This window comes from Polypterus senegalus, chromosome 2 (genome assembly GCF_016835505.1).
Source record: "Polypterus senegalus isolate Bchr_013 chromosome 2, ASM1683550v1, whole genome shotgun sequence".
In the NCBI taxonomy this organism is placed as follows: domain Eukaryota; kingdom Metazoa; phylum Chordata; class Cladistia; order Polypteriformes; family Polypteridae; genus Polypterus; species Polypterus senegalus.
Window position 1 is genome coordinate 12,716,438 of NC_053155.1, and position 20,659 is coordinate 12,737,096.

Consider the following 20,659-nt stretch of genomic DNA (forward strand, 5'->3'; position numbering starts at 1 on the left):
CTAAGCAGACCATCATTTGAAGATCTAAGGTTACGATTTGGAGTGTAAGGTGACAGGCATTCTGAGATATAGGACGGAGCGAGATTATTTAAGGCTTTGTAAACCATCAGCAGTATTTTAAAGTCAATTCTAAATGACACTGGTAACCAGTGTAGTGACCATCAGAACTGGTGTGATGTGCTCGGATTTTCTTTTCCTAGTTAAGATTCTAGCAGCTGCATTCTGCACTTGTTGCAATCAATTTATGTCTTTTTTTGGGTAGTCCTGAGAGGAGTGCGTTGCAGTAATCTAGACGACTGAAAACAAAAGCGTGAACTAATTTTTTCAGCATCTTGTAAAGTTATAAGGGATCTAACTATTGGTATATTTATTAAGTGAAAAAATGGTGTCCTAGTAATCTGCTAAACACGTGATTTAAAATTCAGGTCAGAGTCAATAGCATAGGTAATTCTTTACCTCCGTCTTGATTTTTAATCCTAACGCATCAAATTTATTTCTATTACTCTCATTATATCCATTTTTGCCAGTCACTAAGATTTCTGTTTTCTCCTTATTTGGTTTGAGAAAATTACAACTCATCCATTCAGAAAGACAAGTAAGACATTGGGGGTGAGTGAACCAAGAGAGTCGGGGTCATCAGGCGCTTTTGATAAATACAGTTGTGTGTCATCAGCACAGGACCAGGAGAGAGGAAGGAGCTTGACCTGGAAGTAATGTCCGGACGGGGGTGGATGGACAGCCCACCGGAAGATGTCACTGGAGAGTCTTTATTCCCCCAGGACACTAGGTGGATATCAATGCCCAGAACAGAGCCAGTAGGGCAATCTGGGGAGTGTAGTCTGGCAGAAAAGCCCTGTTGGGGTCTGTGGTTGCCTCAAGGTGGCGCTAGCCCTGGGTAGTAGCCCTAGCACTGGAAGTACTGCTGGGTCCGTAATAAAAAAAGAGTCCACTCCCTTATTTAGACGAGTCGAAGGTGGGAGAACATGGAGCAACATTCAAATGGAGGAGGGCAGCGAAGTCAGGATCGTGGCTAGAGAAAGAAAACCTGCATTTGTGCTTCTGCAACTTTGTGGAGGTATTGTGTGGAATAAACCCTCCATTATTTGAACCCAGGACTCTTTGCGTGTTCATGTTTTGAGGTTTGGGGCTCGCTGACGGCCCAGTTCCACCACAACGGGAATTCTTTCAATAATATTCATCACGCTACTAAGCTGGTGAGCTCTGCTGGTTTAAGTTCACACACAACTTTTTTCTCCTTCGTCATGCACACTCGTCTTCAAGGTTTGAGTGCTCATTGTGACGCTGCTAATGCCACAGACAGTCTTGTCTTGTCACTGTGGATGTGTACTAAGTCGAGATCGTCTTTGGATGGTCCTGTGCCGAATGCACTCTACAATTGACCCTCAGTGCCAAAAAGTTGCTATATTAGAGGAAATCAAAAAGGGGTTTATAATGCTGTCAATAAATAAAGGATGTCGGTATAAAAAAATGCAACACACTTTAATGGCTTTCTTGAAAGATAAACAAGCACTCATAAAAGTCAAATGCAGAAGAAGTCAATCAAAAACTAAGCTTCTTTCCCTTTGTGAGGGCGTCATGTCCACTGAGCTGGGACAGCAGCCTTCCTGATCGTTCGTAACCCCCAATGCAAGGAAGCAGACGACTAAAACCAAAAGCTTTAATTAATCCTGATAGCTAACATCTCTGAGGGTCTGTCACTAGACGGGCACAATAGGGAATGCCAGCGCCATGGCAAAGAAAACAAAAAAGCATTTTCCATCTGGAATAAATTAGAGGCTGAGTCTTCTCCCTCACAAGGGTCCCAGGATCTTTTGAGACCATCACATGGGTTCCCAGTGAAGAAAGTCTTTAAACATCAAGACTGTAAACAAAATCAAATCAGCGAGCACCGGCATGAGAGAGTGCGGGATTAGAGATTTGAGAAAGAGGAGTAAAGAAGAAGAGCACAGCTAAAGTTACTGCACAAAGGTAACGTCTTTCATTCATTTTAAAGCAAAAGGAATTGAGATAGGGCGCGCTTCTTTTTAAGACAGGTTGGAGTGTTTTGTTGCAAATACCTTTGACACAGGTGTCGACAGAGATCAGTAATGCACTGCACTTGACGCAAAAGAATTTTGATTTCTTTTATTGCTTTATAAGGGCAGAGTGGGGGCTCTGTGGCTCAGGATCTGAAAGGTCACGGGTTTAAATCCTATTACTACCAGAAGGGATCCTACTCCTTTGGGCCCTTCATCTGAAAATTGCTCCAGGGGTGCTGTACAATGGCTGACCCTGCACTCTGACCCCCAATAGTCACGCGAAAAGACAATCCCCTCTCAGGGACTGACAAACTCTTATCAAATCAAAGTAATCTCTACACGTATCGTAGCAACGTGGATTTAGGGAACAAAAGTGAGGAATGGCCATGGAAGAAAGAAAGTGGAGAAGATGTCCACTTATACGCAAAGAAATGTAAAGACTCTAAAGCGTAATGTTTCTACGAGGGACGCTCAAAAAGTTTCCACACTTTCTTCTTTAACTCTATTTATTAAGGATTTCAAAAACAAATGACATCACTTTTCTACATAGCCAACTTCATTTGCGGTACAATGTTCCGCGCGTCACACCAACTGTTTTAACGCCCGATTACTACTCCTCTCTCCCGCCTTCACCGTTTCCAACAAAAATATGAAAGTGTCGAAACGTTTTGAACATCCCTCGTAGAGATAATTCGTTTTAGAGTCTTTATATTTCTTTGCGTAGAAGTCTGACAGACAATACAAAATACTGTGCCTTTGAAAAGTATGCACCCCACTCGACGTTTTCACAAATTTATTTTTGTACAGCGTTGACGCACAGGGGATTATTTCGGCTTTTTTGACCGTGATCAACAGAAAAAGGCTCTTTAATGCACAAAGTGAACACCGATATCTGCAAAGTGGTGTAAATGAATTACAAATACAAAACACAAAATAACTGATCACATACAGTTAAGTATTTACCTCCTTCAATCAGATGCAGCCATGGCAGCCTTCAGTCTGTGTGCATGGGTCGCTCTCTGGGTATCTGGCCCAACTACCTCTTCTACTGAAGTCTGTGAGGAATTCCTCCACTTTTTCCGTAACAAAATTAAAGATCTATATAATTCAACTAACATAAATACATCGTCTGTTTATATCTCTCCCTGTTTTCCCACTCCATCCAGCTCCTTCTCTAAGTTCTCACCAGTCACATCTGTGTTTGTTAATAACCTGCTCTGTAAGATGAGGCTGACTACTTGTGTACTGGACCCCATCACCAGCACACTACTTAAATCCTGCCTTCATGCCACAATCCTGACTTTTACAACAATAATAAACTCATCCCTTGACATTGGCTCTGTGCCGCTCACTTTTAAAATCGCTTCTGTAACCCCAAAGTTAAAAAAGTCTGGTCTTGATGCTGATAATTTTACCCATTTTCAGCCTATTTCCCACTTACCTTTTCTGTCAAAAGTTCTTGAGCATTTTGTAGCGTCCCAACTCACCAACTACTGAACTTCTAATAATTTGATGGAACCCTTTCAGTCTGCTTTCAGGGCGCAGCACAGCTGTGAAACTGTTCTGCAATGGTAACCAATGATCTGCTTATGGAAGCAGACTCCGGACAAACCAGCATATTAATTCTGTTAGACCTCCGTGCAGCATTTGACACTCGGGTCAGACATGACATTCTACTGTCCAGAATGGAGACCATGCTGGGTATCTCTGGTACTGCCCTCCAGTGGTTCAAGTCCTATCTGACTAATAGGCAAGACTTTGTTAGTCTTGGCAACGGCAGATCCAGCACTGCGCCAGTCACACAAGGAGTTCCACAGGGCTCTGTCCTCGGCCCTCTTCTCTTCTGTATTTATATGCTTCCCCTTGGCCATATTATCCATAGCGTTGGACTGGGTTATCATTTTTATGCAGATGATACTCAACTCTACTTCATTGTCAAAAGTGGAACTTCATCAGAGCTTTCTCAGCTCACAACTTGCCTCAGTGATGGAGCAGAACTCTTTAAAATTAAATTGCATCAAAACTGAACTTCTGCAAATTGGGACTAAAGTGCAACTTAATAAAATGAGCTCCTTCCCAGTCCACCTTGGCGGTGATCTCATCAGACTAGTGATGGGTCGTTCTTGAACGATTCGATCATTTTGAACGAATCTTTAATGTGACTCGGGAAGAACGAGTCGTCTCGTTTGAGGGATTCGTTCAGTCGCGCCTGCGCATTTGCACAACTTCCTATAGTTTCTGTATTGGAATTGATTCACCTGTTTGAGTCTTCGGGTTTTTCGAGTCGTTCGTTCATCACGTGACAGCCCCATAAGCTTAACCAACTCAGTCTGAGCCGGGAACAGAACTGATTAGTTCATCTCTCGAGTCTTCGGGTTTGAGTCGTTCGTTCATCACGTGACAGCCCCATAAGCTTAACCTATGCAGTCTGAGCCGGAAAGAGAATTGAACGTAATGACTCGAAAAATGATTCGTTCATTTTGCTGAATGAGACTCAAAGGTCCGAGTCGGTAAAATGATCCGAACTTCCTATCACTACATCAGACCTGCCTCTACTGCAAAGAATCTCGGTGTTATTTTTTATTCCTCCCTTTTTTATTCTGCCCACATAAATCACATTAAGAAACTTTCTGACTTTCACCTCCGTAACATATCCCGTGTTCGCTCCTTCCTCTCCTTTTCTAATGCTGAAAAACTTGTCCCTGATTTTATGACATCCCGCATAGATTATTGTAACTCGCTGCTGGCAGGTGCCCCTTCTAATCTTATATCACAGCTCCAGCTTATTCAAAACTCAGCTGGAAGAGTCCTGACACAAACCAGCAGCAGCGAGCACATCACACCCACCCTGCTCCATCTTCACTGGCTCCCTGTGTCTTACAGAATCTATATATATATAAAATTCTTTTTGCGTTTTAAACGGAAATTACGTATGACCACAGAACATATTATAATACAGGAACTAATCACTTCGTTTGTGGACGCCATTTTTATGTCGTTTTTACGAATTATTATTTATGTGAGAGTTGTTTTACTGATTATAAGAGCCATTTTCCTAGTTCTATAAAATGTATGAATATTTATTAGATGATAATGCATAAAATATGGGAGGTTCCTATAACCCCCGTGAATAGAATTGAGTTGGTATTTTCTTGTCATTTCTTAACAGTTATGAGTAAACAATGTTCTCCAGTTAGTGTTTAGCCTCGCCTTGTGTAAGGTATAGAGGCATACGGTTTTTTAACCGTGTCCTTGTACGTGTTCTTGTTTGTGCTCGTGTTCGTGCTTGCGCACGTGACCGTGCCTGGGCGCATGTCTATTTGCCAACGGCCTAAGGGCCTTTTGAGTGTGAAGTAACTCGTAAAATAAAAGAATTTTGAACCGTATGTTTAAAGCATAGAGAAGAAGAAATAAATAACCTTTAAGTATAGAAATAACCAAAGTTTATAAAAGATACATTTTTCCTTTTTTGCCTTTATTCTTTGTAACTATTTTTCTTTTTATTCTTCTATGGATTGTTTGCCTTTAACTTTCACTAAATATTTTTAAAACAAACTTTTGGACTGAGAGATTTCTTTGACACGCGTCTTACCCGTGCCTGACTTCACCTTATACAAAGGCGGCTACACTGATATTGAAAAGAAGTAAATACAAACACGCTGATCTATCCCATAGAAGTGAGCCCCGCGTCGCCCTCTCCTAGCCCTCCTCTCTGGACTCCAGCATTGAGCCGTATGCCGCCAGGCGCGTTCTGACAGAGAAGTTTTATTTATTCGTCCACATGACTATGGCAGAAACTGCCACATTATAACTTTTTTTTAATTGGCAGTACTTAATAGTAGAAGAGATAAGGAAAACAGCTTTCCGTCTTTCTACTATTTAACTGCGCCGAGCTGTAAACAATGTGAAGACAAGACTGCCTTCAGCGGCGAGGGGTCGTGAGAACAAAGTGGACGCTCGGAGGCGCGGAATGTCGGGCTGCTCTGCCGGGTCGAGAGCGTCGCAGTTTCGGCCAGCGTCCTCTCTTCTCGAACTGTTTGTGATACTTCAAGTGCCCCGTCGGCTCCTGGGAGAGTGGAAATCTTTACGAATGAGTGTAATCGGCGCCATCAAAGCAAAACTCTCTTTGTAAATTGTGCTGCATGACTACTTACTGTCCCTTAAGGTGAGTTCAGGTCATTAAAACCCCGCAACATTCAAGGTTGCTTTTGTGATGAATTCTTTTAAGAAGATGGAGGGTTTACATCTAAGAAGATGTACCGACTTCTTCATGTTAAGCTTTGGATTTGGGAATTGTTTGGACCTTCGGCCCGTTAAGCACGGAAGGGCAGCGTCCACATTTCTCAGAATAATTTTTCTCTTAAATCACAGCCACGTAGTGCGACGTTGTCAGGCAGACATTTGCAGGGTCGCATAGAAAATATAATTTCTATACCACAGTGGTCGTGTAGCGCCTTTCACAAGGGATCTGCTACCGAGAGATGATCCAAATACATTTAAACTGCTGTTAGTGCTACTTACCAGTTGTGTTATAGTGCCTTTAAAATGTACTTTACCCAAAAGCACTCCAGTACTGCTCAATGCATCTTTACTTCTTACATGTTAATGTTTTACTGTATATACTACATTTTATTTTTTTCCCTTGCACTCAGTGAGCGAATCCACTGGGTAATCAGCTAGTTGAATATAAAATCCTACTAATAACCTACAAAGCCTTAAACGACCTCACGCCAAACTACATCAGTGACTTTCTCCATCACTATGTGCCTGCCCACTCACTAAGGTCCTCTGGTTCTGGCAATCTTGTTGTGCCCCACACTTCATGGGTGACAGCAGGGCCTTCAGCTGTATAGCGAGTGCCCAGACTCTGGAATGACCTACCGAAATTAATCAGGTCAGCTGACTCCATGAATTCATTTAAAAACAACTCAGAACTCATCTGTTCAGGAAGATTTTTAGCTCCACTTGACTTTATTCCCCTTCTCTCAGTTTACCTCTCTGCCAAGATGCTCATGTAACCTGTGTGTGTGTGTGTGTGTGTGTGCTGGACCATCAATTCTGTTGTCTGTTAGGCTTTTCTCTGAATTTACTGTCTTACTCCTCTTTATTTATTTATTTGGTTTGTACAATGCTATATACTGTATACCCTGCCCTTCTCTCTTAAACTCTGTGAAGTGCCTTGAGCATGGAAAAGGCGCTATATAAATAAAATGTGTCATTATTATCCGCTAAGCCGTTTTTTCCCCTTTCTCCTACTTCTTTACTAAATCGTCAAATCTCTGAGGACAGGTTTAACTAAATTGAAAATTAAAATGAAATTATGGACAGCATGAGCTACGAACAGTGCAATTAGCCGAGTTAACAGAACTCTGCTGATCTGGGAATTTGGTCGATAACAGCGCAAGCCAACACGAGTTTCCATCGAGACCCCATAGCCGTGGTTAGATTAGATTTGATTAGATTTGGTATAAGTTTTTGATCCTCAAGGGGAAATTCAGTTTCATACTACAACAAAATGAAAAGCATAAAAACATAAAATACACCAACATTAACTCAAAGTATAATGTAAGACAAAAGAATAAAAAAAGCATACTGTACAGTAAGTATTTTGCTAAAAAATAATTAGTAATGTAAAGTTGGCGCTATTTTCCTTTTGCTTCTGGCGGGACTGAAGGATGAGAGCTGTTCGGAGGAAGCACTGACCCGCCAATTGGCAGCAGGCAGAAAAGACCCCCAGAGACGCACCTTACTACACCATGGAGGAAAAAGCCTCTGGCTTAAAGAACTCCAGGAAGGTACCCCTGGAAGGGGATGGGTTGAATTGCTCATGATGGCATTCACTTTTGCCAGCCTCCTCTTTTCCACCACAACCTCCAGAGTGTCCACAATCAGTCAGTCCTGTGATGGAGTTGGCCTTACTGATTAGTCTGTTCAGGGCGTTTTGCATCACCAGAGGACCACAATGTAGAACGACACATTGGCTACATACCATCCATCCATCCATCCATCCATTTTCCAATCTACAGGGTCATGGGGGTCTGCTGAAGCCAGTCCTGGCCAACACAGGGTGAAAGGCAGGAAACAAACCTCAGGCAGGGCGCCAGCCTACCGCAGGGCACACACACACCAAGCACAATTTAGAATCGCCAAAGCACCTAACCTGCATGTCTTTGGACTGTGGGAGGAAACCCACGCAGACACGGGGAGAACATGCAAACTCCATGCAGGGAGCGAACCCAGGTCTCCTAACTGCGAGGCAGCAGAGCGACCCACTGCGCCACATTGGATACAATTGAATGGTAAAATATCTCCAGCAGATGGCTGCATACCTCCAAAGACCAGAATCTCCTTTAGGAAGGACAGTCTACTCTGGTCCTTCTTGTACAGCCAGCACCATTGTGTTGTCAGACCAGTTCAGCTTGCTTTTCATATGGACTATACACCAGACATTTATGGCTCTGCAGCATATTCATTTCCTCACTCTGGATGACTGCTTCTCTCAGTAGAATCTTCACCATCCCGGACATCCACCGCCAACTCTTTTGTCTTGTTGATACTAAGCTACAGGTGGTTCTCCTTACACTACTGTACAAGACAAAGTACTCCACCAGCTTCATGTACGGCGACTCATCTCCATTATTTATGTATTTGGATTTTATTGCTTTTATTACAATCAAAAAACATTTCATACAAATAACTCAAATTTTACAAAAAAAAAGGTTTGAAACAAATTGACCTCCACCTCTGAGAAAGAGAGGTAGGCCAGCAGGGTAAAACTTTAAGCTAGTAAAAAATAAGTAAATAGGTAAATTAATAAATGAATAAAGGTAAATGGAGTAAAAGATGAGATAGAACCTGCTTCCTCAAATTAAATGCTTATTCTAAAATGTTAATGATCAGATCCTGCCAGGTTTTGAAAAAGTTCTGCACAGATCCTCTAAGTAAGAATTAGATTTTTTCCAGTTTCAAATAGTATAAAACATCAGTTACCCACTGACTTAAAAGAGGAGAGTTAGGATTCTTCCAGTCTACCTGCCAATTGGGTAGTAAAGGCAATTACAGTTTGTGTGTCCAATTTTGGCCAGTCCAGTCTTTGAGCAGCTGAAACTGATCCTTACTTAGTAAGTGGGTCTCCTGTAAATATACTATTTTAGCATTTAGACCTGTTAGGTAAGAGAATACCTTCTTTCTCTTTAATTCGTGATTCAAGCCTTTAACATTCCAGCTCACACAGTTAACTGTCTGGTCTTGGAGACATTGCTTCCGATCTTCTGCTGTCATTTTGTAGTCTTAACTGAAAATAAGACAGTTTTGACCTTAATATCCAAGTTTCCCAGGCGTTACTGCCGTGAATCCTATTGTTGTCTCCATTATCAATACACTCAATAATGGAGTAGTCATCTGAAAACCTCTGTAAAAGGCAAGCCCTGATATTATACAGGTAGTGCATTGTGTACAGAGTAGGCAGAAAGGGAGACAGGACAGTTCACCAGAGTTACCCACCACCATCATCTCTGGCACACAGTCCTCATAAATTGCCATCTTTTGGTCAGGAAGCCCCATCAGGTTACCCCATAGACCTTCATTTGTCTCCTAATCTGTCCATTAGGATGGTTGTTAAGTCACACCACACTCTAGTGAGATAGTTAGAAATTATCCATCCACAAAACACAAGCAACCAAACCTATCCACTGTTAACAGCTGAACAGACAGACCGGAGAATGTAGAGAATGAGGAGGCCATTTTGTTAAATCTTCATGTCAAGAATTATTTAAACAAGGTGGGGAACAGCCCGGACACAGACAGGTAGACATCGTTAAATGCACCACAACACGTTTATTTACCATATTGACAATGAATGCACAACCCAGTACCGCAGCACCAGTCACCCTCAGTCCAGGCCCTTAACATAATGCCTTTCTTTTCTGGTCCGCCTCCTCTCCTCTCCTCTCCTCCGAGCTCTGTCCTCTTCCACCCAGCTCCGGCCATCGAATGGAGGAAGGCGGCCCCTTTTATCCCCACCCGGATGTGCTCCAGGTGCCTACCGATTAGCTTCCGCCGGCACTCCCCAGTGTGGTGGAAGTACCGGCTGCGTACCCGGAAGCACTCCGGGTGTCCCTGGTCTTCTTCCCCCCAGCACATCCGGGTGTGGCAAGAGCCAGGGCTCCTCAGACATTTGGGCACCTTCTGGCGGTGACCACAGGCCCCTATAGGGTTGAGCTTCTAAGTTTTATTCTCATGGTCCCCAAAGCCACCAGGGCGTCCTTGGTGTCCCGGCTGGGTAGCACCCCCAGCCACTTGCCACAACATTTGGTAACACTTTAGATACTGCAGAAATGCATCTATTACTCATGTACTCTTATGTACTAAGACCTTAACAAAGGCTTCTTTTGGTCCTCATAACGCTTATAAAAGATCAATAGACGGATCATTTATCTCTGTGCTGTGTGGCATATTGACATGTGGTAAAATTACTTGTTAATATGAAGAATTCACAGGTTTAATGCTGAATATGAAAAATCAAAAGAAACGGGTCTCATCTTAGCCACCTCAGACCACTCACATGTGACATTTTGTTAGTAAGTCGCACTGCAGAGAAGAATAAACACTTTACTGATGCTTTGTAAGTGTTATGAAGACCCAAAGAAGCCTTTGTTAAGGTCTTTTTACATAATTGTATGTGAGTAATAGATACATATTTGCAGTAACAAACATTTTAATGATATGCAAGTAGCAAATAATATTCTGTTAAGATGAGCTTAAAGTGTCTGCCGTGTCACTATGCAGAAATTTCTAAGGAGTGCAATAAAATCAAAGCAATTAAAAGGATGTCTGACTTCAGCTCTGGGGTTATTAGGGCTTTGATGTACGATGAACTCTTGTTGTTGGATCTAGACGGGCTTTATATGGGTGGAGTAACTTTTATTTTTGACCTGTTTCCTGATTTTGGGGGAATTTGTTCACCTATAGTGTGAATGAAGTCTTGTGTCTAAGATTTAGAGTTGGGTTTGCATTATTATTTTTATTATTATTATTATTAGCATGCTGTTCTTTTATTTGTACTTCAAATATTCCATTGTTTCATCTTTACTGTAATACAAAAGATAGATAGATAGATAGATAGATAGATAGATAGATAGATAGATAGATGATGTGAAAGGCACTATATGATAGATAGATAGATAGATAGATAGATAGATAGATGATAGGCACTATATGATAGATAGATAGATAGATAGATAGATAGATAGATAGATAGATAGATAGATAGATAGATAGATAGATAGATAGATTAGATATTAATTCCCATACTCCAGCAGCAGCATACTGATAATAACAATATTAAATATCAGAGTGATAACAATGCAGGTATAACAGACAATAACTTTGTATAATGTTAACGTTTACCCCCCCGGGTGGAATTGAAGAGTCGCATAGTGTGGGGTCTCCTCAGTCTGTCAATGGAGCAGGACGGTGACAGCAGTCTGTCGCTGAAGCTGCTCCTCTGTCTGAAGATGATTCTGTTCAGTGGATTCTTCAGGAGTCTGCTCAGCGCCCGTCGCTCTGCCACAGATGTCAAACTGTCCAGCTCGGTGTCTACAATAGAGCCTTCCTTCCTCACCAGTTTGTCCAGGTGTGAGGTGTCCGTCTTCTTTATGCTGCCTGCCCAGCACACCACAGCGTAGAAGAGGGCGCTCGCCACCACCGTCTGATAGAACATCTGCAGCATCTTATTGCAGATGTTGAACGACGCCAGTCTTCTAATGAAGTATAGTCGGCTCTGTCCTCTTTTACAGAGGTCATCAGTATTGGCAGTCCAGTCCCAGTTTATCATCCAGCTGCACTCCCCTCTGATTACGGGGTCCATGAGGGGCCTGGGCCTCCTAAAATCCACCACCAGCTCCTTGGTTTTGCTGGTGTTTAGTTGTAGGTGGTTTGAGTCGCACCATTTAATGAAGTCCTTGATTAGGTTCCTATGTGATCGATACATTTGCAAAACAAAAGACACTGATGGAAAGGTGCAAATGAATTTTAGGTTGCCCAGGATTACGAGTTTTTTTGTAGGCTTCAGGGATTCTAGTGTTAAGCAAATAACTAAAACTTAAAAATACTAATTGATCATTAAACTCAACGTCTCAGGATCTAACACTAAAATGGCACAGGAGTGGAATGTGAGCGCCATGCCAGAGAAAATTAAAAATATTTTTTATCTGGAATAAATTAGAGGCTGAACCTTCACCCTCACAATGGTCAAAGGTCTTTTGAGACCATCGCATGGATCCTGATCAAGATCAAGACCGTAAACAAAATCAAATCAGTGAACAGATTTGACTAAGAACATTAAAGAAGAAGAGAACAGCTACAGATACTAAGCAAAGGTATCATCTTTCATTTATTGTAAGTTAACAGTCAGGTCACATGAAAGACTGTTTGGAATGATTCGATGCCAATACCACTGATCTGCACACAAACAGTGATTAGGAAGGTCCTCAGAGTACAAACAAAATGGGTCTTCTCAAATCTACAAGTGGCAATGTGCACATTTGGGGGCAAACGGGAGTAATATAAAATACAAAATAATTGATCGCACAAAGTACTTATTAGATGGCAGCCATGGCAGCTTTGGCTCAGTGTGCTCAGGTCTTTAACTCCCTATCAGCTCTGCCAGTTTTTTTTTTTTTTCCAATTTAAAATTGCTCAAAGTGCTGTCACCCCGGGGGATCAAGCGTGAACTGCTTTAGTCAATTCCAGCCAACAGTTTATCTTTTGGATTGGGATCTGAACTCTGACTCAGCCACTTCAGGACATTCACTTTAGAACCTGAGAACCTTAGAACAACAGAGACGAGAACCGGCCATACAGCCCAACAAAGCTCTCCAGGCCTATCCACTTCATTCTTCCAAAATAACATGAAGTTTAGTGTTGAAAGTCCCTAATCGTTATTTTGACACTGTTCCTGAGTAGATTTGGTTTCCTGTTCATGGTCGTTGTTTTTCTGAAACACAAAATAGCTCAAGGTGCAGCTTTCTTGCAGATGCTATCAGGCTTCCTTCCAGGATGTCCCCGTATTTTTTCTGCATTCATTTTACCCTCACAACGCTCCAGGGCCTACTGCAGAGAAGCATCTCCACAACCTGATTCTGCTGCCACCTGCTGCTTTATGGTGGGGATGGTGTATCTTTCAGGATATGCAGTGGTTCAACCATGGTGTTCCATGTGAAGACCATTTGAACCTCCTTCAGACTGACTTCAGAGTCTTCCATGTAGCTTCTGCTAAGATGTTCTGTGTGTTTTTCTTTTCTATTTCCCACTCTCCCATAAAGCCCCCATGCAACTACTGTCTGCACTGTCTCTCCATTGCAGCTTGGGCTATCATAGGTCTGTTGATGGTCTTCTTCTCTAGCCATCTTCTTGCACAGTCTCTCTATTTTTGTGGACAAGCTGCTTTGTCATACTCTTTCCGTTTGTCAATGATTGATTTCACTGGACTCCAAGGTCATATTCAACGACGTGGAGATTTTCTGGTCCCCATCCCCTGATTTGTGGTTTTCATGGAGATGCTTGTTGGGTTCTTTTTGTCTTCATGGTGCAGGTAAGGCCACCATACTGACTCGCCACAAGTTAGACCTTCAAGGTTCACACAACTGAAGCCCCAGACAGGTGATCCGCATTGAACTATTGATGAGAATTCTAAAGTCATGTCGCTTCACCAGAGATGGTTTAGATGTGTCATATTAAAGGGGGTGAAAATCTTATGTAATCAGTTATTGTGTGCTTTATATTTGCTTTTCATGTAGACCTCGCTACTAAGGACTCCTTTTACTTTTTCTATTGATCAGTGTCAAGCCAAATTAAATCCATTATGATTCAGAAAATAGATATGGAGTAAGTTATCAAGTAGTGTGGGTGGTTGACAGTAAGACTTTGGGAACCTTCAAAGCTCAACTTGATGTTCATTTGTAAGTGTTAGATGAATGGTGAGTGACGAGCTTAGCTGGGCTGAACATTCTGAATGTCCCCTTCTTGTCAGAATTGTTCTAATGTGACTGATCTGCTGCAGCTTAAAGTGATGTAATGCTGGATTTTGAAGGATTTTTCTATGTGATGTTTCAAATAAATTTTTTAAGGGATACATATCCAATATATACCTTTATGACATAAAATAAAAATACCATCTATATCAATAGATTTTAAAATATATCATGATATACTTTAAGGATAAATATATTTTTTACTATCTTGCAGAATACTAAAATGTTTTATATAGTGTAACTTCTTGGACATCTGGGTATATGTAAACATATATTTATTAGTATTTTAAAACATCCATCCATCCATCCTCTTCTGCTTATCCGAGGTCGGGTCGCGGGGGCAGCAGCTCCAGCAGAGATGCCCGGACTTCCCTCTCTCCAGCCACTTCTTCTAGCTCTTCCGGGGGAATCCCAAGGCGTTCCCAGGCCAGCTGGGAGACATAGACCCTCCAGCGTGTCCTGGGTCTTCCCCGGGACCTCCTCCCGGTTGGACGTGCCCTTATTTTAAAACATTAATAATAATACACTGTAAGAAATATTTTAAAAAATATATGTTACTATTTTTGAATATACTGTAAATACTAATTATGCTATACTGTACCATTTTGTTTATTTGAATATGCCTTAATATATAGTTGTCATTGTTGTAAATTTACGCTTATTTTAAAACAAAATTAATTTGTATATATTCCTATAAAATTCTATAGAGTATAAAAAAATATTTTTCATATTTTTTTTTTAATATTTTCTATAACATATTTTCATATACATATATTTGTATTTGTATATGCATATACAGTATATATAGTGACATGGGAGTAACTGTGATGCATCTAAGAGAAGACTCTGAGTCCAAAGGCTTCAAGAAAACCAACTTTATTACAGTCTAAACAGAAGCAGTCACGGTATTTATTAAAATGGGAGCTAACCGTTTAATACACACAGACACAGCAAACGATTAGGGACAGGGCCAGGTCAGTGGCCGGGTTAGATTGCTCCCCGGATCAACAATCGGGTGACAGATGTATTAATAGAGACGGCCTTGGTGATGAACAAGGGCGGCGTTGTTGCTGGTGATGTCTGGTAAGGACCTGCCTTACAACAGGCCTACAAGCCCTCAGTCCAGCCTCTCTCAGCCTTGGGGAGCGTTGGCGGCGTTGTTGCTGGTGATGTCTGGTAAGGACCTGCCTTACAACAGGCCTACAAGCCCTCAGTCCAGCCTCTCTCAGCCTATTGCGGACAGTATGAGCACTGATGGAGGGATTGTGTGTTCCTGGTGTGACTCGGGCAGTTGTTGTGGCCATCCTGTACCTGTCACGCAGGTGTGATATTCGGATACACCGATCCTGTGCAGGTGTTGTTACACTGGTCTTCCACTGCGAGGATGATCAGCTGTCCTTCCTGTCTCCCTGTAGCACTGTCTTAGGCGTCTCACAGTGCGGACATGGCAATTTATTGCCCTAGCCACATCAGCAGTCCTCATGCCACCCTGCAGCATGCCTAATGCACGTTCACGCAGATGAGCAGGGACCCTGGGCATCTTTCTTTGGGTGTTTTTCACAGTCGGTAGACAAGTCTCTTCAGTGTCCTGCATTTTTAGAACTGTGACCTTAAATGCCTACTTTCTGTAAGCTGTTAAGGTCTTAACGATCATTCCACAGGTGCATGTTAATTAATTGATTATGGTTAATTGAACATGCATGGAAAACATTGTTTACACCCTTTACAATGAAGATCTGTAAAGTTATTTGGATTTTTAAAACATTATTGTTGAAATACACAGTCCTGAAAAAGGGACATTTCTTTTTTTGCTGAGTATATATATATATATATACACACTGTATATACATTCCTATGTCATGCAATTTTTTAACCCACCTAATCCAGTCTAGGGTTACGTTGGAGGTGCTGGTACCTATCCCAGCTAGCATAGGGCACAAGGCAGGAACAAACCCTGGACAGGGCACCAGTGTATTGCAGGGCAACCACACACATACACATACACATCAAACACACATTCAGGCCAATTTAATGTCATCTGTTCAACTAACTCACATGGCTTTGGATGGCAGGAGGAAACCCCTGCAGATAGAGGGAGAAAATGTACACAGTTACTCCACACCGGGAGGATCTGGGACGTGAAACCCTGGTCTCCTTACTGTGAGAAGGCAGTACCACCACTGTGTCAACATAACGCTCCTACCTTGTAGGTTTTTTTTTCTTATATCAAGAACTTTCCTTTATCAAATCACATTAAGACACAGTACAAATTATAAATCTGTGTTAATCAAATAGCACCATCTAAGAAGGCTGTAGTCTGCCTTCAGTACAGAACTAAAATCAGGTGAATTCATAAGAACATAATAAATGTGACAAACAAGCAGAGACCATTCAGTCCATTTGTCGCTCGTGCATGTAGCTAATAGCTAAGCTGTCCTAGTATCTCATCCAGATATTCTTCTTAAAGGTTGTCAACATTTCTGCTTCAACTCCACGTCTTGAATGCTTGTTCCCAATTCTCACAACGCTTTTGAGTAAAGAAGTGTTCCCGGGCCTCAGTTTTAAAGGCACTACCCCATACTTCCCATCTGTTTTCTCAAGTATGTGGTTCACCATTTTTTCGAAAACAAATTGTAGCTGAAGAGCTCTTTAAAATCTTGAACATTCTTGATTTTGATATGATGAGTTATCATTTAAATTGTAGCCCGTACTCTTAGGGATCATTCACACTTCAACATTGCAAATGTACAGCATTTGGTTTGTGTTTTACAAACTTTTTGAAGTCAGGCGTTTTAAAGGCAGTTTTCAGGCAAAATACGGTTTTCCAGTGTATTTCAAGTGTTTTTAACACTAGAATTACCAAAGCTTACGAAAAAACTCGTAAATCCGTCCCACCTTAAATCGCACCTCACACCTCTTTATCGGCGTCTTTTGTCTTGTAAATGTGTCGATAACCCCAAGCAGCCTACTATCCCATCCTCCCACCGCCACAGAAAGTGCAAAAATCGCTGTCCCAGTTCAGGCCTTGTTTATCAGGGAGTGAAGTAGTACCAAGAGCTGTATAGGCTAAAAAAAATATATAGTTATTTGGAACACATGCATTTCACGTGGGTTCCATGTCTACAAACCTCTAATGGGAGCAGCCGAAAGAAGAAGAAGCCAGATGATTTCAACGAACACACCTCACTTGATATTCCATCAGGGTTCAGTGATTTCCTAGTACAGTTCCCAGAATCCTGTGAGTTAAAGGGGATGGTGAAATGAAGACGCCTGTGAGTTGCCAGACCTTCAAAAATATATGAATCTCAAAAATGGAAATAAAAGCCAAGAGGACATTTGAAATTTATAGATTTTATATAGTTTGTCCCTGCCTTTACGCTATATTCTTTCTGTGGCTGGTGCGACACTGGAAGGATAGACAGATAGAATAATTAAACATGTACTACAAAGATATTTCGATGTTCCTTAAAAGTTTTGAAGAATCAGCGTTCTAAGGTTACAGATGGCTTAACGTCTATTACAGAGCTGATTGTGTGACAATTGGGTACTTGGAGAAAGAAAAGGAAGGACAGGAATTGGAAGTCAGTACGTTTGACAGAGACAGCAAGCATCTTGCGGGAGGCAGGAACAATCTCTGGACAGGGTGCCAGCTCGTCACAATCACTGAGCCACCGTGTGCCCATGTTTAATAACATGCTTTAATTCCTATCTTCATGAAAATGATATCAAGTATACATCTCAGTATTTTAATTGTTCAGAGAGCTGTAATATCATTTCATTTTGACATAAAAACTGTAGATTTACCATTTTGATTATTTAATTTATTTATGGCTTTTGTGTCAATTTAGCAAATCTATTTACACATATTCTTAGTGCAAGATCTGAACAATCTGTGAAAATTTTGATAATAAATCTTTATTAGTAAAAATGTTATAAACAATTTTATTTAATAGTAATCAGCTGTACGATTTTCACTTTTACATAATGTAAATGAATTTAAAAATATCCAAGAATAAAATTAAATAGACTTAAAAGAATATTTTTCCCTAAAACTGGGACGATTTTTTGTTTTTGCTTAAAACAGAAAATTACGCACTAGAAAATTATTTTAAGTTAAATAATAGCTAATTCACGAAACACAACAATTACAATTAACAATTATTTTTAATCAACTATTAACTATTATTTAAAAATATAAAAACATATTGTTTTGAATCAAATTATTTTCACAATATTTTGACATAACATGGCGTTTAAGGGAATTACCATGAAACGGGAAATCCCCATCGTAGATGGCACCAGTATGCAGAACGCACTGTGTAAGGCGCCATCTACGAACAGTGACGGGCAAAGGAGGTACAGGGAGGCGTTATTCATTTTTCATTAAATTTTGAAAATGGCTATAAATTTAATTAATTTAATAATTTATGTGATAAATTTGGCCAAGAAAAAATTTTTGTGGTGCCCCCTTTACCCTTGATGCCCTAAGCATGTGCTTACTTTGCTTATATGGTTAATCCAGCACTGCTAGCAGCCAAAACATCGCCATAAATGAAACAACTCCTAAAGGTAACGATAGAAAAGGTAACATCACAAATTAAATGTACAGCTTCAATAAACCTTCCAAAAAGCATGAGATACTACGAATTGGTTAAACAAAATGCATACATAAATCTCATATCTTACTGTATATATAAACGTCTATGCGTGGAAGTGTGTCAGTCTGTCTGTCCGGACCAAAAGTGGAAGTTACACAAACGAGGCCAGCACGTTGGAAAAGTGAAACCTCCAAGGAAAGAGTCACTCGCTTAGCCGCTAATACAGAAGTGAGACAAGCATGCCGGAAAAACAAAATCTTCTAGGAGAGGGACATCCAGAGTAGTTCCTTTCAATTACCTGACATCTCTACATTTCACATTTTTTTCTGATGATTTCAATAGTTTCTAGGACCCCGGGCTTTTTATATCACAGGCTTACACAGCTAGAACAATGATAAATATCCATGAAACAAAACTTGGGGCGAGATCTCTACCACATCATGACAGCATGTCACTACCAAAAAGAAACTGATTCTTCCTCTTCTTCTTTTTGATTGTTTCCTAGCAAAACGGGGGTGTCTGTAAAGATGCCTAACGAAACCATCTACGTGCCTGAGTTTGTCCTGCAATGCGCCATTGAGAAGGACAAGATCACCTTTACCATCGTCGCTCTTGCCTTCATCTACGTGGGAACGATTCTTGGAAATCTACTGGTAATTGTGGTCATAATATTAAACCCTCATCTTCAGAACCCCATGTTTTACTACATTTTCACTCTAGCAGTGATCGATGTGGTGAACAGCACCAACCTCATCCCTCGAATTCTGGCCATCCTGGTGTTTAATGACAACGTTGTCCCTTACGGGCCCTGCTTGTTTCAGCTATCGATAGTGTACCATCTTGGGCTGACAGAAAGCTTTCTTTTCCCTGTTATGGCGTGTGATCGCTATTTAGCAGTTGTGTACCCCCTAAGATATCCTTCCATTGTTACAAATAAGACAGTTGGACTTAGCATCTTATTTGTGAACATTTGTGCTGCTGCAACACTCGTCCCCTACATGGTGTTTGCTAGAGAACTTTCGTTTTGCCGCAGTAATGTCTTGCCCTACTGTTTCTGTGATTTTGTTACAATGATTCATATTTCTTGTACCAGTGACCCAAGGCACCTTGCTCTCTTGTCCAGCACCACAATCATCACTGGTTTTGGAGGCTTAGGAATCTGTCTCCTCTCCTACATCAGAATTGTTCTAGCCGCCCTGAAGATCTCCTCGGTAGAGGGTAAGAAGAAAGCTTTGAGCACGACAGTCACACACCTTCTGGTCGTCAGTCTCTTCTACATACCACTAATGATTTCTTATATATTGCCAGGATTAGGAGTGCAGGTATCTGCTGAAGCTTACAATGTGTTGGTCATCATAGCCATTCTGGTACCCCCTATGATGAATCCTATCATCTACAGCTTCAGGAACAAGGAGATCAAAGGCAGCATTTACAGGCTGTGGACAGGGAAGAGAGTAGACCCAAGCCACCATTAAGTGGTTGGATTCTTCACTTTGTATATAATGATTGGGTTACTGTAGAAACAGAAGAAGTAAGTAAACCTGATTGACGACTTTCAAAATTATTATATTAATCATAGTATGAGATATGGGCAATGTAATGAAATTCTTGAACTCTTTTGTGTGGAATGCAGCCAGAGTTTAGGAAATTATTCAGATTAGTGAACTGGCCAGTTAGAATGTTAGTCATCAGCTTTTACATGAAGACACCATAGCTTAGCAAACACTGAACCTAGTGAAATAGTTGCAAATGTATCCAACCGCCAAGGTCTAAAATTCATATATATGAGGATTAGTCAACAAATATCCACACTTTTGTGATGATGTTTGTTTTTGTTGGCTATGCTGTTTTCCCCGTGCACATGTAAAAACATGACGTGTCTGTGGTCACAGTGGTGAAGTTTCAAAAACAGTATTAATTCTTTACATTTATGTATTGCTTTTCTTGCTACTCAAAATGATTTACATAGACAGAAGGGAAGCAGTTCGAC

General features: G+C 41.1%; 1 protein-coding gene across 1 annotated transcript; it reads left to right on the forward strand.

The window, feature by feature from the left end:
* Positions 1-18,317: 18,317 nt before the first annotated feature.
* LOC120524153 (putative olfactory receptor 7A2) lies at positions 18,318-20,144 on the forward strand. The gene is made up of 3 exons (XM_039746032.1): positions 18,318-18,427; positions 19,175-19,887; positions 19,978-20,144. The coding sequence occupies exons 1-3, from the start codon at positions 18,318-18,320 to the stop codon at positions 20,142-20,144; spliced, it is 990 nt and encodes a 329-aa protein (XP_039601966.1).
* Positions 20,145-20,659: the final 515 nt, after the last annotated feature.

Coding starts and splice junctions, on each gene's coding strand:
- LOC120524153 (XM_039746032.1), top strand. CDS start 18,318: ATGGCGTTTAAGGGAATTACCATGAAACGGGAAATCCCCATCGTAGAT. Junction 18,428..19,174: donor AACAGTGACGGGCAAAGGAG/GTACAGGGAGGC, acceptor ATTGTTTCCTAG/CAAAACGGGGGTGTCTGTAA. Junction 19,888..19,977: donor GAAGATCTCCTCGGTAGAGG/GTAAGAAGAAAG, acceptor ATATATTGCCAG/GATTAGGAGTGCAGGTATCT.